At 51.2% G+C, this 20,631-nt stretch overlaps 1 protein-coding gene across 1 annotated transcript; it reads left to right on the forward strand.

Annotated features, from left to right (window-relative positions):
- The first annotated feature begins 386 nt into the window (after positions 1-386).
- Positions 387-12,337, forward strand: SLBP (stem-loop histone mRNA binding protein). The gene is made up of 8 exons (XM_072947358.1): positions 387-747; positions 839-955; positions 3,594-3,698; positions 6,102-6,161; positions 6,449-6,586; positions 7,391-7,540; positions 8,780-8,861; positions 11,424-12,337. The coding sequence occupies exons 1-8, from the start codon at positions 689-691 to the stop codon at positions 11,538-11,540; spliced, it is 828 nt and encodes a 275-aa protein (XP_072803459.1). The 5' UTR covers positions 387-688; the 3' UTR covers positions 11,541-12,337.
- The last annotated feature ends 8,294 nt before the right edge of the window (positions 12,338-20,631 follow it).

Raw genomic sequence — 20,631 nt, forward strand, 5'->3', positions numbered from 1 at the left:
GGCTGAGAAGTGACGGGGGATCGCGGGGCTGAGCATCAGACGCCGGCAGCGAGTTCCTGCGCAGACTTCGGTGGCTGAAGACTGCAGCCCGACTCCGCCCTGCGGGCACCCCTTCCGGGTTTCCGGTTCCCGCTAGCGCCGACGCTGCCCCTCCCTGTGCCGGCCAATCAGAGGCCGCCCTTGCCGAACCGACCAATCGGAGACCGCCCCTAGCCGGGACGGGCCAGTTGGAGACGCGTCGCTTGCTCCCGGGCGCGCCCGCCTCGCCCTCGCCCGAATCTCCCGCCATTACCCACCCCCGCCCGCGAAGGCGTGGCCAATCAGCGTCCGAGGGTCGCGGCGGCCCGGCCGCGTCCATGCAGCAGGGGCCAAGGTTTTTCTGGAACCTCGTCTCGGTCAACCCGGCGGCTCCTCTCCGCCTGCCAGACGGCAGCGTGCGGGGCCGCGAGATCGCCGCTCCCGCCCGGGCCTAGGCAGCCTGCGGGGCGCGCGCGGCTGAGCTGCTCCCCCGGGCGCGAGCTGGATGGTCTCGCCCGGCCCGGCGCGCGCGGGAGCCCGGGGGGCGGGGCGGCGGCGATAAAGGCGGTTGGGGGCGGGGCGCGCGCCGTCAGTCAGCGCCGCGCGGAGACGACGCCGCCGCCGCCGCCGCCGCCACCCGTATCCCGAGGAGCCCGCCCGCCTCGTCGCCATGGCCTGCCGGCCGCGAAGCCCCCCCGGGTGCGGGAGCCGCCGCGACGGCGACGCCAGGTGAGGCGGGGCGCGCGGCGGGCGGGGTCCGGGCGGGGGTCCGGGCGGGGGTCCCGGGCCGCCCCGCCCTGACGCGGCTTGTCGTCGCCAGCCCGCCGCCCCCCGCGAGATGGAGCCTCGGACGCAAGCGCACGGCCGACGGGAGGCGCCGGAAGCCCGAGGACGCCGAGGACCCCGCGAGGCCGGCGGGCGGCCGCAGACCCGACAGGTGGGCCCGGCGCGCTGCGCGGGAGCCGGGGCCCCGGGGGTCCCCTCGCCTGCCTCGTCCGCCGCCACCGTGGACTGCTCACAGCTTCTCAACGCATTCAGTCAGATTGGCCCTTGAAAGAAGCCACTCAGGGAAGTTAGGCGTCAGCCCGGAGTCACAAGCGGTGGGCGCAGGTTGCGCACCGAGCCCGAAGCCGCAGGCCCCTCCTTCCGCCCGGCTGCTCCTGGGGGCCCTGCCCTCTGACGAGCCTCTGGCCACACTGGTGGTTCTCCGTGTCTCAGGCGAGCGCTCTCCAGGCTGGGCAGCGCGCTGGGGAGGTCAGGACGGCGTGCCAGACGAGGTTCCTTTTTGGTTGTGCTGGTCCCTTGAGGCGGGGGTAGGCAGGTCAGGCGGGGTGTTTCAGGGGACGAGGAGGGGCTGCAGAAAACGAGGCGGCCAGCCGGTGGTGAACGCCAGGGTGCTGGGCAGCCCCGCGGGTGCTCAGGGAAGGGCTCTGTTGAGGAACCTTTGTGTGATGGCTGGGATGAAATGGGAGGTGGTCCCTTGAAGATCCATCTGCCTGGGTCCTGGGGGGCGCATCCGGCCTGTTGAAGGACTGACTAGAGGAGCTCAACGAGGAGGGGCACCTGCTAAGTTGGCGTGAAAGGGGGCATGAGAGATGGCGCAGTGGAGGTGGTGAGAAATGTGTGGTTCAGGGTAGACTTCGGAAGGCGGGACTCAGTACCTGCTGACGGGATAGGGCAGGTGCAGAGAAAGGTTAAGGGTGACTGGTTTTTAGGCCTGAAGACCTTTGTTGCTTCTGGAACCATTTGCCAAGATGAAGAGGATAGGAGTGGAGCCAACCTCTTGGGGAAGGAGTCAGTGGTTCTGCTTAGGAAGCTTAGGTGATTAAGAGAAGGTGCTGAGAAGGTGGTGGGACCTCAGTCTGGATGGGGAGGCGCAGACTTGAGTCATCGTCACATGTGACGACTTAAAGACGTGGGACAGAGATTACCTGGGAAAAAGATGCGAGTGTGGGAGAGGCCCCATGAGCCTGGAAGTGAAGGGCAGGTTATCCAGTGTTACCTTTGGATCAAGCTCTGATTCCTCCGGTGGTTTCTCTTCTAGCTGACGATGCAACATTAAATCCTCACATTACTTGAAAACTCCTTTGTATCCCTCGGGTACTCTTCGGGCTCAAGTCAGCCACGCGGCCTCCTTATCTTGACTGGGCAGGAGTGTTCCCGTCCTAGCCCTCTGCACTGCATTATGTCCTGTCCCCTCGGTCCCCTGTGGTGATGAGTGGGGAGAGCCAGCTGTGTCTCCACAGGGGCAGAGGTGATCCCTTTGGAGGGAAGTTAGCAGGATGTGTCGAGGCTTTGTTTTCCATTTGAGCACTTTTCCCAACATCATTCTTGTCCTAGGATGGGGTGAGTTGGTGAGTATGATTTGCCTAACTTAAAAAATGGATTTTAGTTCCACTAAGGTAGTTTCTGTCATACTACTAAAACGTGAGATGTAGAGGAAGGTCATTTGTATGTACTTTTTAAAAGTTCATGAATGTCGTGGCTGGAACCTGGACCTGGATGTCTTCATACACTCCTGAGGTAGTTGATGTCGAACTCTGGATGAGCCTCCACTTGGTTCTCGCTGTGTCTATGACACAGTCATGGAGTCATTTTACTGTTTGGTTCATTCATTTGATTTCAGGCCCTGCTAACCGTATTTAGACTGGAAATTTATTTTAGAAATCCAAATTGAGTTTCTCTGGGTGGGGTAACTATGAGGGAAGAAAAGATCATTATTGAAAGGGACTGTTTGTTATTGCTGTTGCATTTTCAGACACGCCATTGGGTTTTCAACTGGAAGTATTAGGTTGTTTATTGTTGCAGCTGAAGTTAGTTTCTGCTTTGGATACACCAGTGGTGGGTAATAGACAATTGACGAGGAAAAGTGAAAATGCAAGTTGACATCTAATCTATAAGTAACAGATATACTGACACTTCTGACTGCCAGAATTCTTGGCATGAAGCCCTGTTTTCAAATTGCCTGAACCTGACTAAAGATTTCCTTGAGCTCTAGATAAAGTGAGCTCCTAAACTAAAATTAACCCAACTTTGGGGGCACCTTTACTAGTAGACTAAGTCCCAGTGCCGTAAGGACTCTGAAGTAGGTTCTTACTCCTCTTTTAATTATGTGATGTGCGTGTGCTCCTGGAAGTAGGTGGTAGCCACGTTTATTCAGTACCTCTTCTGTGCTGGTCACTTGGCTTAGCACGAAGAATGTATTATCTGAAACTTTTTTAATGTCCTGGAAAAGAACTCGTGTTTTGCAAGAAAAAGAAGTTGTGCTGGGTGGGGGTACTTCTCAGGCTGGTGGTCCAGCTGCCTGTCACCTTTCCCCACGGTGGGCTGTGTCTAAATGCCTTAGCCAACACGGGCATGTGGTGAGTGCGCAGAAGCTGCTTAATGAACAGAGCCCAGAGCGGCGTTAAGCGAACTAACCAGAATCAGTGAGCAGGTAAGTTATGGAGCAGAGGCTACCCTGGAGCCCGTTTTCTTGGCACTCTCCACAGTCTTGGAACACTTCCTCATGTACACTTGGAAAGGAAACTGAAGGTTGCATCATGGTTCAAACGTGTATTTTCATTTTGTTGCAGTTTTACCACTCCTGAAGGCCCTAAGCCCCGTTCTAGATGTTCAGACTGGGCAAGTGCCGTTGAAGAAGATGAAATGAGGACCAGAGTTAACAAAGAAATTGCAAGGTATCTGTTTCAGGCCACTGTGAAATGTTACCTGTGGTGTTTTTAATTATATGTTAAATTTGAGGTATGTCTTTGAATGGCGGTTCTTAGAAGCCTGGTGGGCGCCAGACCAGTAACATCCGCAGCTTCTGGGAACTTGTTAGAAATGCAGATTTTCAGGTTGCACCCCAGGCCTGCTGGATAGACACTGGATTGGGCCCAGCCATGTCTTGCGCCCTTCAGATGAATCCGCTCACTGAAGGTGGAGGACCGCTGTCTTAGTGGCAGTCCTTCTGGGATCACAGCGGGTGTGAGGTGGTAGGTACTGCTGGCTCCCAGAGGACTGCCGTGTGCCCTGCCACACTGGGTGCTCCCTTCCCAGCAGCATGCCTGGATGTGCTCTCCTCACATACGAAGTGCACTCTTTTGACTGACACTTGGCTCAGGTAACAACTGAGAAATGCCAGAGTGCAGGGAGGGGTCCCTAACTTGGGACCTGCAGACCCTTTGCAGTCGTACACAGAATTGTTGTGTGTATGCACGTTCAGCGCCAAGCCACCACCTCTTCCGCTGTGCTTTCCCACCCAGCTCCCTAACAGCTGCTTGCCTCCCTGGGTTGTGCCCTCACTAGTGTTGTGAGGCTTTTCTGCCTTTGGACACATGCCATCCAACCCAGTGAGTGAACCTTGAGTTAAAATGCTGTCGCTCGGGGTGAGTTGAAGTTAATGCTGATGAGAAGATGTGTCCTCAGTGTCAGGAGGGAAACGGGCCAGGCCTTCCTCCACATGCAGTGCTCAGTAGTGTTCTAGGTGTCTCCTTTGGGAGCGCCCAGGGGCTGGTTGTGACCGCTTCAGGGCCACTTAATTCCTTTCAGACATGGAAGTGTGTGACGAGGGCCAGGTCGTTGGTGTGACTGGGTGGGAAGTGAGGTGGGCGTCGACAGTGGTGGGCTCCTATGTTTTGAAGGCGTGGTTGTGTTCATGTAGATCTCGACTTTCCCAGCTGGAAAGTTAGACTAACTTGGTCTCTGCTGCTTCTGTGCTCTGCTTGCAAGGCTTATAACAAGTCACGTAATGTACTCGTGTGTCTGGACCCCCACTGTCACCCCTGCTGGGGACTGTCTGCAGCTTCTGTGCTCTGCAGGGAGACCTCTCTCTGTCCTGACCCTCCTTTGTTCCTCAGTTGTCTCATAGGCCTGTCTCTGAAAATTGTCATACTTTGCAGAATGGGTCTGTTCTTGTCCAGAGCACTGTTGGGGACCACTCTGTGGATCACATCCTTTCTGATGGAAAGCTGCCACTTTTCGTAAGACCCTGGTGATGTGAGCTTTTGATGATGGTGGTCTGCATTACTTCCTACCAGGAAGGGGCTGGGGGAATGAGAATTCAGCTCACTATACTTCAAGGAGGCTGACACACACCGCATACTAGCTGTCTGAAAATTTGAAACTGGGTTTTGGCATACCTGAAGGCAGTCTTTTCAACTTGGGTTCCAGAACGAGTGGAGCCCTACGAAAAATTACCTGAGGGACTAGTTTCCCTGTTCTCGGAGGGCGGTCTACGATTGTGCCATTCTAGATACGCAGAAGGTGTCCAGACTCTACTGGGAAACCTCAGTTGTATTCTGGTGTCTAAACTCCACTGGGAAACCTCAGTGATATCCTGGTGTCTAAACTCCACTGGGAAACCTCAGTTATAGCCTGGTGTCCAAACTCCACTGGGATGCCACAGCAAACTTGGGAGGGGTGGAGAGTTATACATTTGGAAGGAAGCAGAGTGATGTGTGACATCTTTGAGACACCAGCATGAACCTCCAGCTAGAGGTGGGTCATGATTTCAGTGTTACATTGCGCTGCACTTTTTTTGGTGACATGCCTTTGCAGAGCTGGGTTTTGATAGTTGCTATGATAGAAAGCAAATGCCTTGAATTCACGAGGAATGGGTGGGCGGTTCAATCTCTGCAGGATCAGAGAAGGTGAGCAGTGCCCAACAGGCACACATGTCTCAGCAGTAATTGTAGTATAAAAATAAAAACTTCATTTCAGCTAACCTTCATTTTTTTCCTAAAGGCTTCAGGGTTAGGGGGATGTAAACGTCTATGTTATTTGGGTCTTGGTACTTAAACTGAAGCCATTAGGGGTTTCTTTGGCCTAGAGACTCTCTCCTTGTGTCCAGCGGTGCATGTAGTTTTCTTTCAGAACCTGGACGCTTAAGCACTTCACGTGTTCTTAGCAAATAGTCTTTATCTCCTCATCAGAGAAGGTGATTGAAGGAGGTTGAAAATAAGAGACTATATACTGTTACTTTCATCCACTTACCACACACCTCAAGGGAGGCTTTGTTCTGGGTGGCTGTCTTTCAGCTCTGAAAGCACTGTGTGAATTTTATACCTTTTTAAAAACAGAAACGTTTACTTTGCTTTCAGATATAAAAGGAAACTCCTTATAAATGACTTTGGAAGAGAGAGAAAATCATCATCAGGAAGGTAAATGCTGTGAATTATTTACTGACTTGCTAGACCTGTGATTTATTAATGAAAGAAATTGTGAACGTGAGATGTTGAGTGTCTCAGTAGCATTTGTTGATTTTCTATTTTTCCCTGATTTGAAATATGTATATATTGTGTACGAAATTCCAATATATGTAATGATTCTGGGCTGTTCTGGGGTTAATGTGGTTTGGAATCCAAGGACAAATACTTCGTTACTGTGTTTCAGCGTTTTCTGACAGTGATCTTAACTGTGAGACTTCTGTTCACTTCATTTTCTTCAGCTCTGATTCGAAGGAGTCTGTATCTGCATTGCCAGCTGACTTAGAGACGGATGAAAGCGTCCTGATGAGGAGACAGAAACAGATCAACTATGGAAAGAACACCATTGCCTACGATCGCTACATCAAAGAGGTCCCGAGGTAGGCTCCTTCCACCGGCACGTCCCAGTCAGGTCGAGTGGCACTGCCACCCAGAGTTGCTTGGGAGGTAAATCTGATTCTGGGTGTAGTTGACATCTGCCAAGAACTATACTGTTGATGACTTTTAGGCACTTACATAAATAAAGAATAGATTGGTGGCTGAAAAACCAAGGACATGCAGATAAAAGAAATAGCGTTTTCATGATTTAGAATATTAAATGGTATTTTGTTTCTTAGGACTCATAGCTGTCTTACAAATGTAAAGCTTAAAATACACGACAGGAAAAAGGTTCAAGTTACAGACTGTAAAGATCTTGCTGGAGCAAAACAGAAGCATCGCCCCTTTTGTGTAAGCAGCATGCTCTGCCACTCTCGAGGATGCAGAGAGCTTTGGAGAGCGTGTCAGCTCCTTGGCAGGGTTGAGGTTCAGATACATTTTTCTTGGGAATTGCAGAGGAGTAGCAGAGTCAGAGGTAGTGCTTTTTTATACATTTCTTTGCTCACTTTGTATACTCTAAGTTGATCTATAGTTTTTTGTTTGTTTGTTTCCTGCAAAAAGCTTTATTGTTTGCATTTGGTCCAGAGCTTGGGAGAAGGCTTCAGAATGGTTAAAAAGCCGCCTGGTGACTGCAGAGAGAGGCTTCAGGCAGAAGCCCTGACACCAGGGGGGCTGCACAGAGGCTGCTGAGTTGCAGAGGCTCCTGATGTATTTTTTTTTAACAGCCATAATCTCAGTTTGGTTAATCTTTAAGCTGAGGTGCCGATGTGAGTGGCGCGTGCTAGGGTAATCTTCTCTCCTGGTAGACACCTTCGACAGCCCGGCATTCATCCCAAGACCCCCAACAAGTTCAAGAAGTACAGTCGGCGGTCGTGGGACCAGCAGATCAAACTCTGGAAGGTGGCTCTGCATTTTTGGGATCCTCCAGCTGAAGAAGGATGTGATTTGCAAGAAATGTATGTCTTTACTGTATTCTTGTCCTCTGTTTCTGCGATTCATCCAGTGACTGCAGTAGCTCCGTCCCCTATGTGGCGGATTGTATTACATCTGCCTGGAGGTCCTGAGGGAGCAGAGCAGCCAGTGGTCCCCTTCATGTGTGTGTTCTGTGCACCAGTGTGTAAAGCCACATGGGTGGGCTTTGAGGGCTGGAAGGGAATGTACCTCCTGGGTTTAATTCACTTTTTGTGGCTAGGAAAAATAGGTGTCAGTAAACCTAGACATGTGGGTTTTTGTTTGTTTCTAAGATAACAATTTTGAAAAGCATATGGGTAATTCATGGTGAGCTATCGAAATGAAAGGTCTTTTTTTAATTCTTATTTTTTATTGAAGTGTAGTTGACTGACAACGTTAGTTTCATGTGTACAGCAAAGTGAATCAGTTGTACATATTCATACATGTTTTTTCAGATTTGTTTCCATTACAGCAAGTAAAGTGTTTTTTTGTTTTTGTTTTTGTTTTTGTTTTTTTAGCTAAAGAAGGCTTTTATCTTTTTAAGCTGTGTCTAGTTGGAAAGGAGTCAGGCCTGGATTTGTGCCAGGTTGTCAGGGTGCCAGTTGAGCAGGAGGTGGAGAGACTGGTCTGTGTGGCTTCTCTTCTCGGCTCCCTTCTGACCGAAGCCTCTGTCTCTCTCGGAGACACATTTATTCATTCAAATGTTTGAGTTTCTGAAATGCTGGGGGAAATTTATTAGAAACTAGCATGTTTGAAGCGATGGCTTTACATGACAGTTGGCCTCACAGACATCACACTGACTTTTTACTGAAGTTACACTATTGTCCCTTCCTCTTTTTGAGTAGGAAATTGGAAAAATTAGTAATGTGTAATATGGTTTGCTGTAGTGTCCATTTCTTCCCCAAATTGATGCTTCTCTTTGCAAGGATGCTCGTGGGTGCGTGTGAACAGCTGGCCGTGGTTAGGGCTGGCAGATAGCTATGTGCTCTGAGCCTGGTGGCTGTTTCTGCAGTTACTGCCACCAGCTCTGCCTCTGTGAGCTGCTTGGCAGGGGCAGGCCTGGCACACGGGGAGTCGGTGAGAGCTGTTGGGTCCCTTGGGAAGCAGAGGCGACACTGTCAGTGTCCTCATGGGGCAGCCTGGTGGGGTGGGCTCGTCTTCAGTGAGTAGGCCAGGAGAGCCTCCTGCGCCGTGTCCCCTGGCTCTGCTAAGGGGCCACTGACGTGCCTGTTTTCGCGTCACAGGCACCCTGTGGACCTTGGGGAGATGGAGACTGAATCCGCAGAAAGCAGCTCTGAGTCCCAGACGAGCTCTCAGGATAACTTCGTAAGTGCCTGTTCTTTGTCTTACGTCTCAGTGTAGGTGCTTCAGGTTAATTGTTGACGGCATGTGCCCCTTTATAAAGTGAAGTTTAAGCTGAAGTTTGATTCTGATGCTTATGAAAGAGGGGCGCCTTACCCCTTTCCTTGACTCATCGAAATACCAGATTTGATGGAGGCATCGGTAGCGGCCATATTTTAGATTTAGGGTTCAGTCCGGCCAATCAGGAGTACTGTTTTGATTCAAAAGTGAAAGGTCTTTTCTTTTGGCTCTGGGGCTCACACAGGCGTCATCACTAGTGTTAATTTAGGCTGCTTAGTTTGTGCCGGCGTGCTCAGTGTAGGGATCGTCTGCTGGTGGTTATTAAGTGAAGGGATTCTTTGGGCCTAGGAGTTTCCCCACATTTGCCAATTTTTTAAAAATTACGTTTTGCGGGGGAAGAACTTCAAAGATGAAAAGCAGTACAGAATTGTCTCATCTCTAATTCTGTAGTTGTCGGCTGGGGGCACGTTCTTGACTGCTGTGTGTGCACAAGCCAAGTGCACATCAGCAGTTCACAGTAAAAGGGCCCCTTTTTTGTTATAAAGGAAACTGCCCCAGTATTTACATATGGAAATATCCAGCATATTAAGTGGGAAAATAGATTAAAGTTAGAAAACATAAATATGTGTTTGAAAAAGTCGTGCTTTCTATAAGACGAGCCTGTACTGTATTTGCACAGCTCAGAGGCACCTAAAATAAAGTCTCAGGGCTGCCCTCTTGCCTGCCTTCTGTCTGTGTCGCCCGGGGAGGCCTGGTCTGCCTCCTTCCAGTCTTGCGGGCCGTCTGCACACCTCGTACTCCGTGTGACTGTGTGAGATGTTAGAAGTAACACAGACTTCCAGGTTGGAGGGACGACCAAGTTATGTTCATAAGGAATACAGCCACTACAGATTGTTTTTGATGACTAATGTGGAAAGTTGTCAAGATAAATAAAAACAGGATATTTAACAAGATGATCCCAGTTTTGTGGATATTTATACACAGGCAGGACTAAAAAGAAACCCAGGAAGGTCTCAGTAGGTGATGTCCTTAGTTTGGATTGAGTGACCCTTATCCTAGCTCAGGGAACATTCTGAATGTGCCACTTGTGATGCAAGGTCCAGGGAGATGTGCAGGCTGGGGATCAGGAGAGGCAAGGTGACCATGCGGGCGTCAGAGGGGGCAGACCATGAAGATTGGGGGGGGTCCTGGTGGGAGATCCTGGGGGTGTCTTAGGAGAGGTGGCTGGATATGCAGGCAGCTGCGCTAAAGGAGATATTTAGTGCTGTCACCACCCAGGTGGCTGGCTGTCCGTGTGTGTTCGTTGGCCACTTGAAAGCAAGCTGTAGGGTGGTGGTGCTCACCCCCTGGCACTGGACACGCTCCAGTGTGCTGACTGCGCTGGGAAGTGGAACATTGCTGAAGCCCTGCCGTCTAGTGAACGGGCCAGCTTCCGGGCTCCTGATTGTTCCAGTGTCCTTTTTACAGGTCTTTTTTGATCCAGAATTTAATCAAGGGTTGCATGTTAAATTGCCACCTCTCTTAAGTTTTCTTTAACTTAGAATAGTTTCCCTGCTTAACTCTGACATTTCTTTTGTAGAGCTCAGGCCAGTTTTCATAAAGCAGGATGTTTGTCACTTGGGAGTTGTCACATTGTTTCCTTAAGGATGAGATTCAGGTTGAGCACTTTGGGCAAGACTGTGACAGTGGGTGGGGAGGTATCAGTTTATCCTGTTAATCAGTGATGTTCAGTTTACAGCATGATTCAAGTGGTATCAACCAGATTTCCCCATTGTAAAAATAGGAACCTTTTTTTAACATTCATTTAAAACTTTGGTGTTAGTTGGTATAAACATTGGGCTTCAGTTGGTTAAAATTGTAAACTCTGACATAACATATGAGTGTATGACCTTTCAGTTAAACTTCTTTAGTGAAAAAAGCAATCCAGAAGTGTGTTAAACTAAGCACTGTCACCTGTCTTCAGCCACTACTCAGTTCTGTCCAGCCGTTTGCAGAGGGCGGGCACTGACGTGCTCACCCCAGCCTTGGGCTCTGGGCAGCGGCCAGTGCAGAGGATGTCGGGCCCCTGTGGCGTGGTTACAGGTGCCTCCTGGTCATCCGTGTGTTCTCTCACCTGGTTCCCAGAGGCTGTGTAGGAAGTGGCCCATTTTGGGGGTGATGGGCTCGGGAGGGGCAGACCTTCCTCGGCAGTGTGGTGAGTCCATGTAGCAGGTCCTGTTGGAGTTGAGTGGCTGTGGCTCAGAGGCCTCAAAGGATCAGTTGGTTTCTAGTTGGGCGGGGTTGATGGGTAGGATTTGACATACCAGAGAAAGTGAGGCTGGATGCTGTTGGTGAATTTGAAGTAGCTGAGCGCCTTGGACTCCCAGGTGAGGCTCCTGGTCAGAGACCCTCGCTGAGACTTAGATTGGAGCGCCGGGGGCCAGCTGGCCTCCACTCCATGCAGGGCAAGCAGCCTGTGTTCAGCAGCGCTAGCAGCAAGCCCAGCGTGTCTGCAGAGCGAGCCCTGACCATGCTTCTGTTTTGCAGGACACGTTCTGTGGCACACCCACGAAAGTGAGACACGTGGACTGCCCGGCGGAGGATGAGTTTGATTTGGAGGCGTGTTTAACTGAACCCTTGAGAGACTTCTCCGCCATGAGCTAACTGGTGTGGCCGCACCATCCAGGCACCGGCCGAGCCCTGCCCTGTGTTCTTAGCTGGCTGGTTTCTGTTAACAGCTTCTTAACAGCTTCTTGTCTCATGGTGGATTGTTGTTCTTGCCATATATCCTTAAGAAACATTAATTTTATGAATGGGGGTGCATTTTGCATGTTTTAAATTGTAAATGGAACTAAATCCAAGGGAAGTGGAACTTGAAGCAATCTTGCCACGACCTTAATTGCTTTTAATCTCTACCATCTTCGGGTTAATGTGACAAGCATATTTTAACTGGTTTTCCACAAGTATGTTGAACGTTAAGTTGCTGCCTGTCAGGTGGCCGCTTGGGTTTACAGTCGTTCACGGGACCACGCCGGCGCCGGCTTTCTCTGCTGGTGTCTGACCGGGTGGTCTCCGTGGGTCCCTTTCACACTTTTATGGAAACTGGATATTTGGCTGCTTGTCAGTAAGTCAAGGTGGCTTTTTCCTCATCCAGAGCACTGAATAGTCAGATTTTAAATTGAGCTGGTAAGTTAATGGGTTTTACGTAAGTTATACAGTCTTAGTTTGGTACTTGTAAATAGCGCTAGGTAGGCCATCTACCCTCCAAGAGCTGAGGCAGCAGAGGGATTTAGAAAGCATGTTTTTTTTACAATCAGTTAATTTACCATGTAAAATTGCTGTAAATGATAATGTGTATAGATTTTCTGTCTAAATATTCACTTGTAAACTTCTTGTTCAGACTTTGTTTTTATTGCTTTTGTATGGAATGACATTGCAAAAATAAAAAGGAAAGAACCTTCTTTAACTGACTTGCTATGTTGGCAGGTAGGCCAGCTGCTGCGGTAGATCCTGCGGTTGGAGGGGCCGAGTGGGTGTCTGTCCTGTCAGTGCCCGGGGAGGGTAGCTCACAGTGGGGGAGAATCATGGCCCAAGCTTTAGCCACCCCCCCCCCCGGCTGTGCATGACCTCATTTTGACAGGCTTGGGGCCCCAGCCTGAGCTCTCAGTTGGGCTGCAGCCAGGCCCAGACCTGGTCAGCGCAGGGCCTGCCACATTAGGTGTGTGCTCTCCTTACACGCAGGTTTCCTGGCGGGGAGGGGGGTGTGCCTGTCAGCCTTGCCTACAAAGCCAGGGGCCTTGGCTTGATGCCTGTTCGGTAGCTGGGCGATGGCCTTTCCCTGTGTCCAGAGACAACCGGGGCCATGCAGTCCACCCTGGAGCGGAGTGAGCGTGGGACCTGGTCCTGAGGGGCTGCCCTGCCCTCCGAGTCGTCTTGGTTGTGTACGTGGTCCCTGGCAGCCGAGTGCAGACGTCGCCCCCGGCCTGCGGCCACGGCCGTGCTCCCTGTGGGTGCCCCCGGGAACTGAGCTGGCTTCAGGCAAGGGCTGGGCTTGGTCAGCTTGGTTTAAGGTGCTGTGAAGGGCAGAAGCTCTTCCTGTCCGTGTTCCTTGGGCTCGTACCACAGGTTAGGCCATCTGATAGACACTGGGGTGTGCTGGAGATGACGCCCCTTAGAGCACTCAAGCTCTGATGGGGACTGAGGATGGCAGTGGGATGTCGAGGTTAAGGGGTAAGGGCAGAGAGAAGGGTGGGGGAGCGGGGTCACAGTGGTGGGATGTTGCCTGTTCTTGTGGGGTGGTTGGGAGATGCCTGATAAGGCGGCATGTGAGCAGAGATGTCCTGCCTGGCAGAGCGTTCACTCCAGGGGCAGCAAATGCAAAGGCCCTGCGGTGGGAGTGGTGTAGGGACCGTGGAAAGAGCCCTCAAAGGTGGGAGGGACCTGGTGGCTGGCAGTGGGTGGGCGCTGGAAGGACCTACAGGAGCCAGCTTGTGAGAGGAGCTGTGAGGAAGGTGCAGGGGCACCTTGGGGGCCTTGGGGAGATGGCTAGTGAGGCCGGTGGAGAGGTGTAGGAACACTGGAAGCCAGGGCAGAGTGGGTCCTGGCCCCAGGTGACAACACTGAGCAGGGGACAGGGTAGTGGTGGAGGACAACAGTGTGCCTAACGAGCTGGATGCTCTAGCGAAATAGCCATGCCAAGCCCTGAAGGAGCCTGTGGCTTCCTGCTGCTTGGACGGAACGACCAAGAAGCTCCGGGAAGGGCTCTTGGTGTGAAGGTGTGCCCTTCCTGGTCTGTATGCCCAGCCTTCCCGGGTGGCAGACAAGGCGAACCCTGAGAAACGTCAGAGCAAAGGTCAGATGTAGAGGGCGGTCAGGAAGACCCACGTGTTGTGACGCTGGGGCTGGGGCTGTGAAAGGCTTGTTGAGACCTTGGGAACTGGGGGGGTCTTTCCAGCAAGTAATAGGGCTTGTAAGCTTGAGAGCTTGTCTCTCAGGAGCCCAAGACGGAGGAGAGCTTATTAGTATTTTTAATTCTTATCTTTTATTGAAGTGTAGTTGATTTGCAGTGTTAGTTCCAGGTGTACAGCAAAGTGATTCAGTTATACATACACATACGTATTTTCTTTTCAGATTCTCTTCCGTTACACGTCATTATAAGAAATTGAATCTAGTTCCCCGTGCTGTACAGTAGGACCTTGTTGTCTGTCTTTTTCATGTATAGTAGTGTGGGTCTGTTAATCCCCAACGCCTAATTTATCCCTCCCTGCCCTTTCCCCTTTGGTACCCATAGTTTGTTTTCTATGCCAGTGAGTCTGTTTTTGGTTTGCAAATAGAATTCGTTATCTTTTCTTTCTTAGATTCCACAAATAAGTGATACATATTTGTCTTCCTCTGATTTATTTGACTCAATATGATAATCTCTAGGTCTATCCATGTTGATGCAAAGGGCATTATTTATTTTTTTTATGGTTGAGTAGTAGTCCACTGTATAAATGTACCACAGTTTCTTTATCCAGTCGTGTCGGTGGACATGTAGGCTGCTTTCATGTCTCGGCTGTTGTAGGTAGTGGTGCTGTGAACACTGGGGTGCATGTGTTGTTTTGAATTATAATTTTCTCTGGGTACATACCCAGGAGTCGGGTAGCTGGATCACATGGCAAGTCTATTTTTAGCTTTTAAGGAACCTTGATACTGTCCTCCATAGTAGCTGCACCAAACTGCATTCCCACCAGCACTGTAGGAGGGTTCCCTTCTCTCCACAGCCTCTCCAGCATTTGTCATTTGTGGGCTTTTGAATGATGGCTGTTCCGGCTGGTGTGAAGTGACACCTCATTGTAGTTTTGATTTGCATTTCTCTGGTAATTAGTGAAATTGAGCATCTTTTCATGTGCCTGCTGGCCACCTGTATGCCTTCTTTACAGAGATGTCTATTTAGGTCTCCTGCCCATTTTTCGATTGGGTTGCTTTATATATATATAAAGCTGTATGAGCTGTTTGTTTATTTTGGAAATTAGTCTCTTGTCAGTCGGATAGTTTGCAAGTATTTTCTCCCATTTTGTAGGTTATCTTTTCATTTCGTTGAAGGTAGCCTTAGCTGTGCAAAAGCTTTAAAGTTTAATTAGGTCCCATTTGTCTATTTTTGCTTTTATTTCCATTACTCTAGGAGATAGACCCAAAAAAGTACTGCTGCGATTTATGTCAGAGTGTTCTGCCTCTGTTCCCATTTAGGAGTTTCCTAGTATCTGGTCTTGTTATAGGTCTTTAGTCCCTTTTGAGCTGATGTGTGTATATGGCGTTAGGGGAGGTTCTAATTTCATTCTTTCACAGGTATCTGTCCAGTTTTCCCAGCACCACTTATTGAAGAGACTGTCTTTTCTCCATTGTGTGTTCTTGCCTCCTTTGTCATAGATTAATTGACCAAGAGTGTGTGGGTTTGTTTTTGGACTTTCTATCCTGTTTCATTGATACATGTGTCTGTTTTGTGCCAGGACCAGACTATTTTGATCTGTAGCTTTGTAGTATAGGCTGAAGTCAGGGAGTGTGATTCCCCCATCTCTGTTCTCCTTTCTCAAGATTATTTTGGCTATTCGTGGTCTTCTGTGTTTCCATGTAAATTTTAACATGTTTTGTTCCAGTTCTGTGAAAAATGTCATTGGTAATTTGACAGGAATTGCACTGAATCTGCAGATTGCCTTGGGTAGTATGGCCATTTTGGCAACATTGGTTCTTCCAATGCAGGAACATGGTACATCTTTCCTCTGGGTCGTGAGAAGGGCTTATTTTGAGGAGACCTCTGTGTGTGGCTTTTGTCTAATAAATTGAACTCCAATAAGATTCATAGGAGACCCGAAAAGCTTTTGAAAGAAGTACAGTGGCAAAAGACTGCTGGTTTGGACTGAAAAGGACCATGAAACTAAAAGAGGCCTCTGGGCCCTTAAGAGTCTGCTGGCAGGAAGCAGGCTGACAAAACTACCCCGTTGTGAACACATGCTACCTTCCATGCAAAAGGAAGGGAGGTTCAGAGGTGGAGCCATGGGGCCCAGAGGCAGGGTCAGGGGGTGTAGAGAGTCACTGGTGGAACAAGGAACAGCTGTGGCCGGTGGTCCTGTGTACCCCCTCCCTGCCCCCCCCGAACAGGAGTGTTGGCAGCAGGTACCCCGGGTTTGGCCCATGAATGCTGGGGGGGTGTGCTTGGTGGGGCCTGGGGATAGGGTGCAGGGAAGTTGTCTCTCTAGTTCGGAAGTCTTCAGACTGAGAGGAACTTCACACCAGGAGGTGTGCTTAGGGAACTCCATCCAAAGAGCTGATTTTGGTGATGAGATTCTGGGCTTTGGGCTGGTGCTCTTGTGGGATGAGACTTGGGGGCTTTGGGAAGATGGTAAGTAATTTGTAGCCAGAGAGTGGCCTGTGGTGGCCCTGAGGGACAGGTAGGGAGGCTGGGCTGGCGGGAGCAGGGGTGGTGATGGATGAGGTCTGGGGGCGGGGCGGGCAGCTGGGGGTTCGTGCGCAGGGGGCACCTGACTCAGGTTCTGGATTTTTTTTTCAGGGGGAGGTAATTAGGTTTATTTATTTTAATGGAGGTACTACGGGTTGAACCCAGGACCTCAGCCTCATGCATGCTGAGCATGTGCTCTACCTCAGATTCTGCAAGAATCACCCTGGCTACTGGCTTTTACATCACATTATTTGGATGGAACGCGCTCACGCATCGGGGAACTCGATCTCTCGACTAAAAGTGCTGTAAGCTATATGTGTATGTGAGAGCTACCAAACCCTTGGCTGGGCCGGAGTGGTCTTTATTCTTGACTCTTGTATGTGGAACCAAGACGTGTCAGAACTAAATTAAATTTGTCCAGCATGATTAATTTTTCATAGTTCCAGGCTGATTGCTATCTTGTTCCCGTTGGACATTCATTTTCCTATCTTCCCGTCTAGAGATGTGCTCAGCTTATCAGGCTGTCATCCTATGTCCCCAGCTTACTTCTTTTTGTGTGTGTGGAGCCAGTCTGGTTTCCGGCTGGTCCGTCAGGATCCTGCCCCTCCTTCACCCCCAACCCCCAGGACTCTTTTTCAGCGATTCTCCCATCAAGTTGCTGATTCCTCTGTCCTTCTGCAGGAAGACGCCGATGGAGCATCCCAGGTGAGTCAGCAGCTTCCGCTTGAACCAAAAGGGTGCACTTCAACCCAGGGGAGCGCTCTTCTCTCTCTCCTTTTTTTTGTTTAATTGAGGTATAGTTGATTCACAATGTTGTATTAGCTTCCGGTGTACAACACAGTGATTCAGTTATGTATATGTATATTCTTTTTCATGACTGGTCACTACAAGTTATTGAAGTAGTTCCCTGTGCTGTACAGTAGAACATTGTTGTTTATCTATTCTGCACATAGTAGTTTGTATCAGCCAAACCCAACTCCCAATTTATCTCTCTCTCCCCTCTAACTCCCTGGTGACCATAAGTTTGTTTTCTATCTCTGTGAGTCTCTGTTTTGTAAATAAGTTCATGTCATTTTTTAAGATTCCACGTATAAGTGATATCATACGACATTTGTCTTTTTCTGACTGACTTCACTTTTTTTGTATTTTCTATTTTTTTATTGAAATGTGGTTAATTTACGACGTTAGTTTCAGGTGTACAGCAAAGCAATTCAGTTATCCACATACATATACGTATATATATTTTTCAGATTATTTTCCATTACAGCTCAATACAAGAAGTTGAATATAGCTCCCTGTGCTCTACAGTAGGTCCTTGTCATCTGTGAGTGGCTCTTCTGATTAACTGGGGGTTACCGGGTTGTTTTTTTCCCCATATATGCAAATTTAAAAGGTCCACCAGCTAGAGTCATGTGACGGTGCCTGGCAGACTGGAAGTCCCTTGCAATGACTTAGCTGTCAGTGTGGAACCTGGCTGCAGGGAGGGAGCAAGTGTGACTTTTTGATCATTAGTCTGTATTTTATGTGTTAAGAATCATGACGGTTTTTTGTTTTTTTGTTTTCTTGCTTTGTTGTTTTGTTTGCTTTGTCAACGTGTAGGCTTTAATGGGATGTCAGCCACTTTATAAAACTCACACTTTGAAGATGTAAAGTATTCTGGAAAACACCCCTCGGTACGGGGGTGGCAGCAGATCCTGGTGCTGAGGGCTCTGTGGTTGACCTTCCAGCAAAGGGGCAACTGGTCCACATCCCCAGAGCTCAGTGCCTGGCCCGTCATGAGCACTTGAACTGTGCAGCGTGTGGCAGGCAGCCCTGCATCCAGTGCTAGCTCTGCCTCTCCTGTGGTCCCATTGCTAAGATGGGCTGATGGCGCCTACCTGCTGGGCTGGCTCTGAGGATGAAGGGAGAGAGTGAATGTCACCTGCTTAACAGTGCTTGGCAACGGCAGTGGTTGTGGTTGCTGGGGTGGGGGGGGTGAAATAGTGGCAGGGACTCGGGGAATGGATGTGGTCTGTAGCTTGACTGTGGTGGTCATTACAGAACTGGACACGGTCCTCAAAGCTCATGGAACTGGGTGCGTGTTCAGGTGTAGACAAAGGTGTCCCCTGCTGCTGCCCCCTTCTCTCCCGATGGCTCCTCTCCGGCCTTGGCCCGTGTCCCTCTGGCCCCAGAGCCCTGGATGACCACATGCCCACTTCTCAGGTACTCGGCCCACCCTGTCTGTGCCCCAGGCTGCAGGTTTCCTGCTGGGGTGTGGCAGGGGTCCCTGAGCTGGTCCTCCCTGCACAGAGGACAGGCTGTGCCTCACCCATCATTATTGGGCAGAGCCTGGGCCCAGGAGGGAGAAGGCATGCTGGCCCTGGAGTTCCCGGCGCCTGGTGTGGAGTGGTCAGTGTTGTAGAGTGAGGGGTGAACGTGAAGGGTTGGGCAGGTGACCAGCTCCCCTCCACCTGGCACAGTGACCCTGGGCTGAGCCTCAGTGTCCCCACCTGTAGAATGGATCTGCTGTTGCCATGTGGATGAGTGGCTCATCCATGAGGTGGGTGAGGTGGGGGTCTTTCTAGCAGCTCTTGGGCTTTGGGGGCCCAGCCACAGACACTGGGGGTGGCCCCAGACCACAGTGCCTGCTGGCCTAGGGAGCCCACGCAGCACATACCCCAGGTGCTCACCCTGGAGACCTGCTGGGGGTGGGGTGGGGGCCCCTTCCCTCTCCCTTCCTCCCCCATCCTTCCCCCCGAGCAAGGGCCGCACCCTCTCCTGCTCTGTTCTGGTCCCAGCTGCCTGTCTTTCACTGGATGTGGGGCTGCACCTTCCTTCTAGAAGCCTGGGGACCCTAGAGGGGTTGGGCAGGGACAAAACCCTGGCAGGCCCAGCTGGAGGGCACCAGCCACAAGGCTTGGCCTGACTGTGGGTGGGTTCTCCACCCTCCATGCCCCAGGCTTCCTCCCTCTTCACCACCACAGGACGGGGTCCTGAGGGGAGGCCAGAACCATCCTCAGAGCTGGAAGTCCAGGGCCGGGTCTGGGCTTAGCTGCCAAACAAGGAGGCACTGCAGCCCCTATCCTGGCAGCCAGGGTACCTCTAGTGGACCTGGCGTGGCACTAGCCCGGGTAGTGACTGGTCACCAGGTGCCGCCCAGAGGGGCAGAGTGGGATCCCTTTTGGGGCTCTGGGTAGAGGGTGCAGACGTCCCCCTCAGGGTTGGTGGGGGGAGAGGAGCCTCCAGGTGACTCTCCTTCTGGGGCCCCCTCCTGCCCCTCCTCTCAGCTCCACCGAGCGTTACACCCCAAAGGCACATCCCTTCTCCAGGCATCTTCCCATCTCACGCTCTTTTATTCATTCGTTCACTCTGCCTTGTGTCCCTGCTGTGCCCCAGGTACTGCCATACTGGTGCATTGGTCTGTCTCCTGCTGGCGGCAGGTCCCTGGCCTCAGGCTCTGCCCAGGACACAGCACAGTGAGCACCCACCCGTGTGCTGCCCCATCTCTCCCAGGAAAGCACTGCTGTTTCAAGGCCAACAGAGACAGCTCCAGCTCCTCCACCCAGAAGGTGCCTCCAGCCCCAGTAGCGGTCACAGAGTCACCGTGCCTGCCACCTGCCTCTTCTGCTGGCTCCTGGTCACTCTGGTTCAGGTTATGGGGGCATCTGTCCTCTCTCCTAACAAGGCTCTGGGGCAGGGGGCCCCAGGGATCCTGGTACAGGGAGGATGGAGCCCAGTGAAGTGCTCCGGTGAGAGCAGCACTGGGGTGGGACAAGGACAAGGCCCTGTGCTCTGTGCCTCAGACTTCTCTTCTGTAGAAAGGGTAGGTCCTGACTCCTTCCCTCGGGGTAATCCATGGCAGCGTCTGGCAAGTGGCACTGCAGGTCAGTGCGCCCAGCTGGTGTGGGCCGAGCCCTCTTGACGTGACACGGACAGTGGGCTGGAGTGCTGGTCCAGCGTGCTTGGTGTGCACGCGGCCCTGGTCTGACCCTCCATGTGAGACCCAACAGTGACCTCTGGTCTGCTGCTCCTTCACCACAACTCCCTCCTCGGCTGCAGGAGGGTTTTGAGTTGCTTTTCAGTTTCACATGAGATCGTCAAACCCAAGGAGAGCTATTAGTTTAATGGGGCACAGACTGTATCCCCTGATCCACTGGAAACCTTCAGTGGTTATCCACGTAAGTACTGAAGAGCAGGTGGATAGAACTTACTCAGTCACAAGGCTTCTGACAAACCCAAAGGTGACCTGAGGTGGTTGTCATGGGTCCAGATGGGGTAGAAGACTCAGCTCCCTTCCCCAGCATGGGTGCCCCCAGGTGCCTGTTCTGGCCTGGCTCACAC

This window comes from Vicugna pacos, chromosome 2 (genome assembly GCF_048564905.1).
Source record: "Vicugna pacos chromosome 2, VicPac4, whole genome shotgun sequence".
Lineage (NCBI taxonomy): Eukaryota > Metazoa > Chordata > Mammalia > Artiodactyla > Camelidae > Vicugna > Vicugna pacos.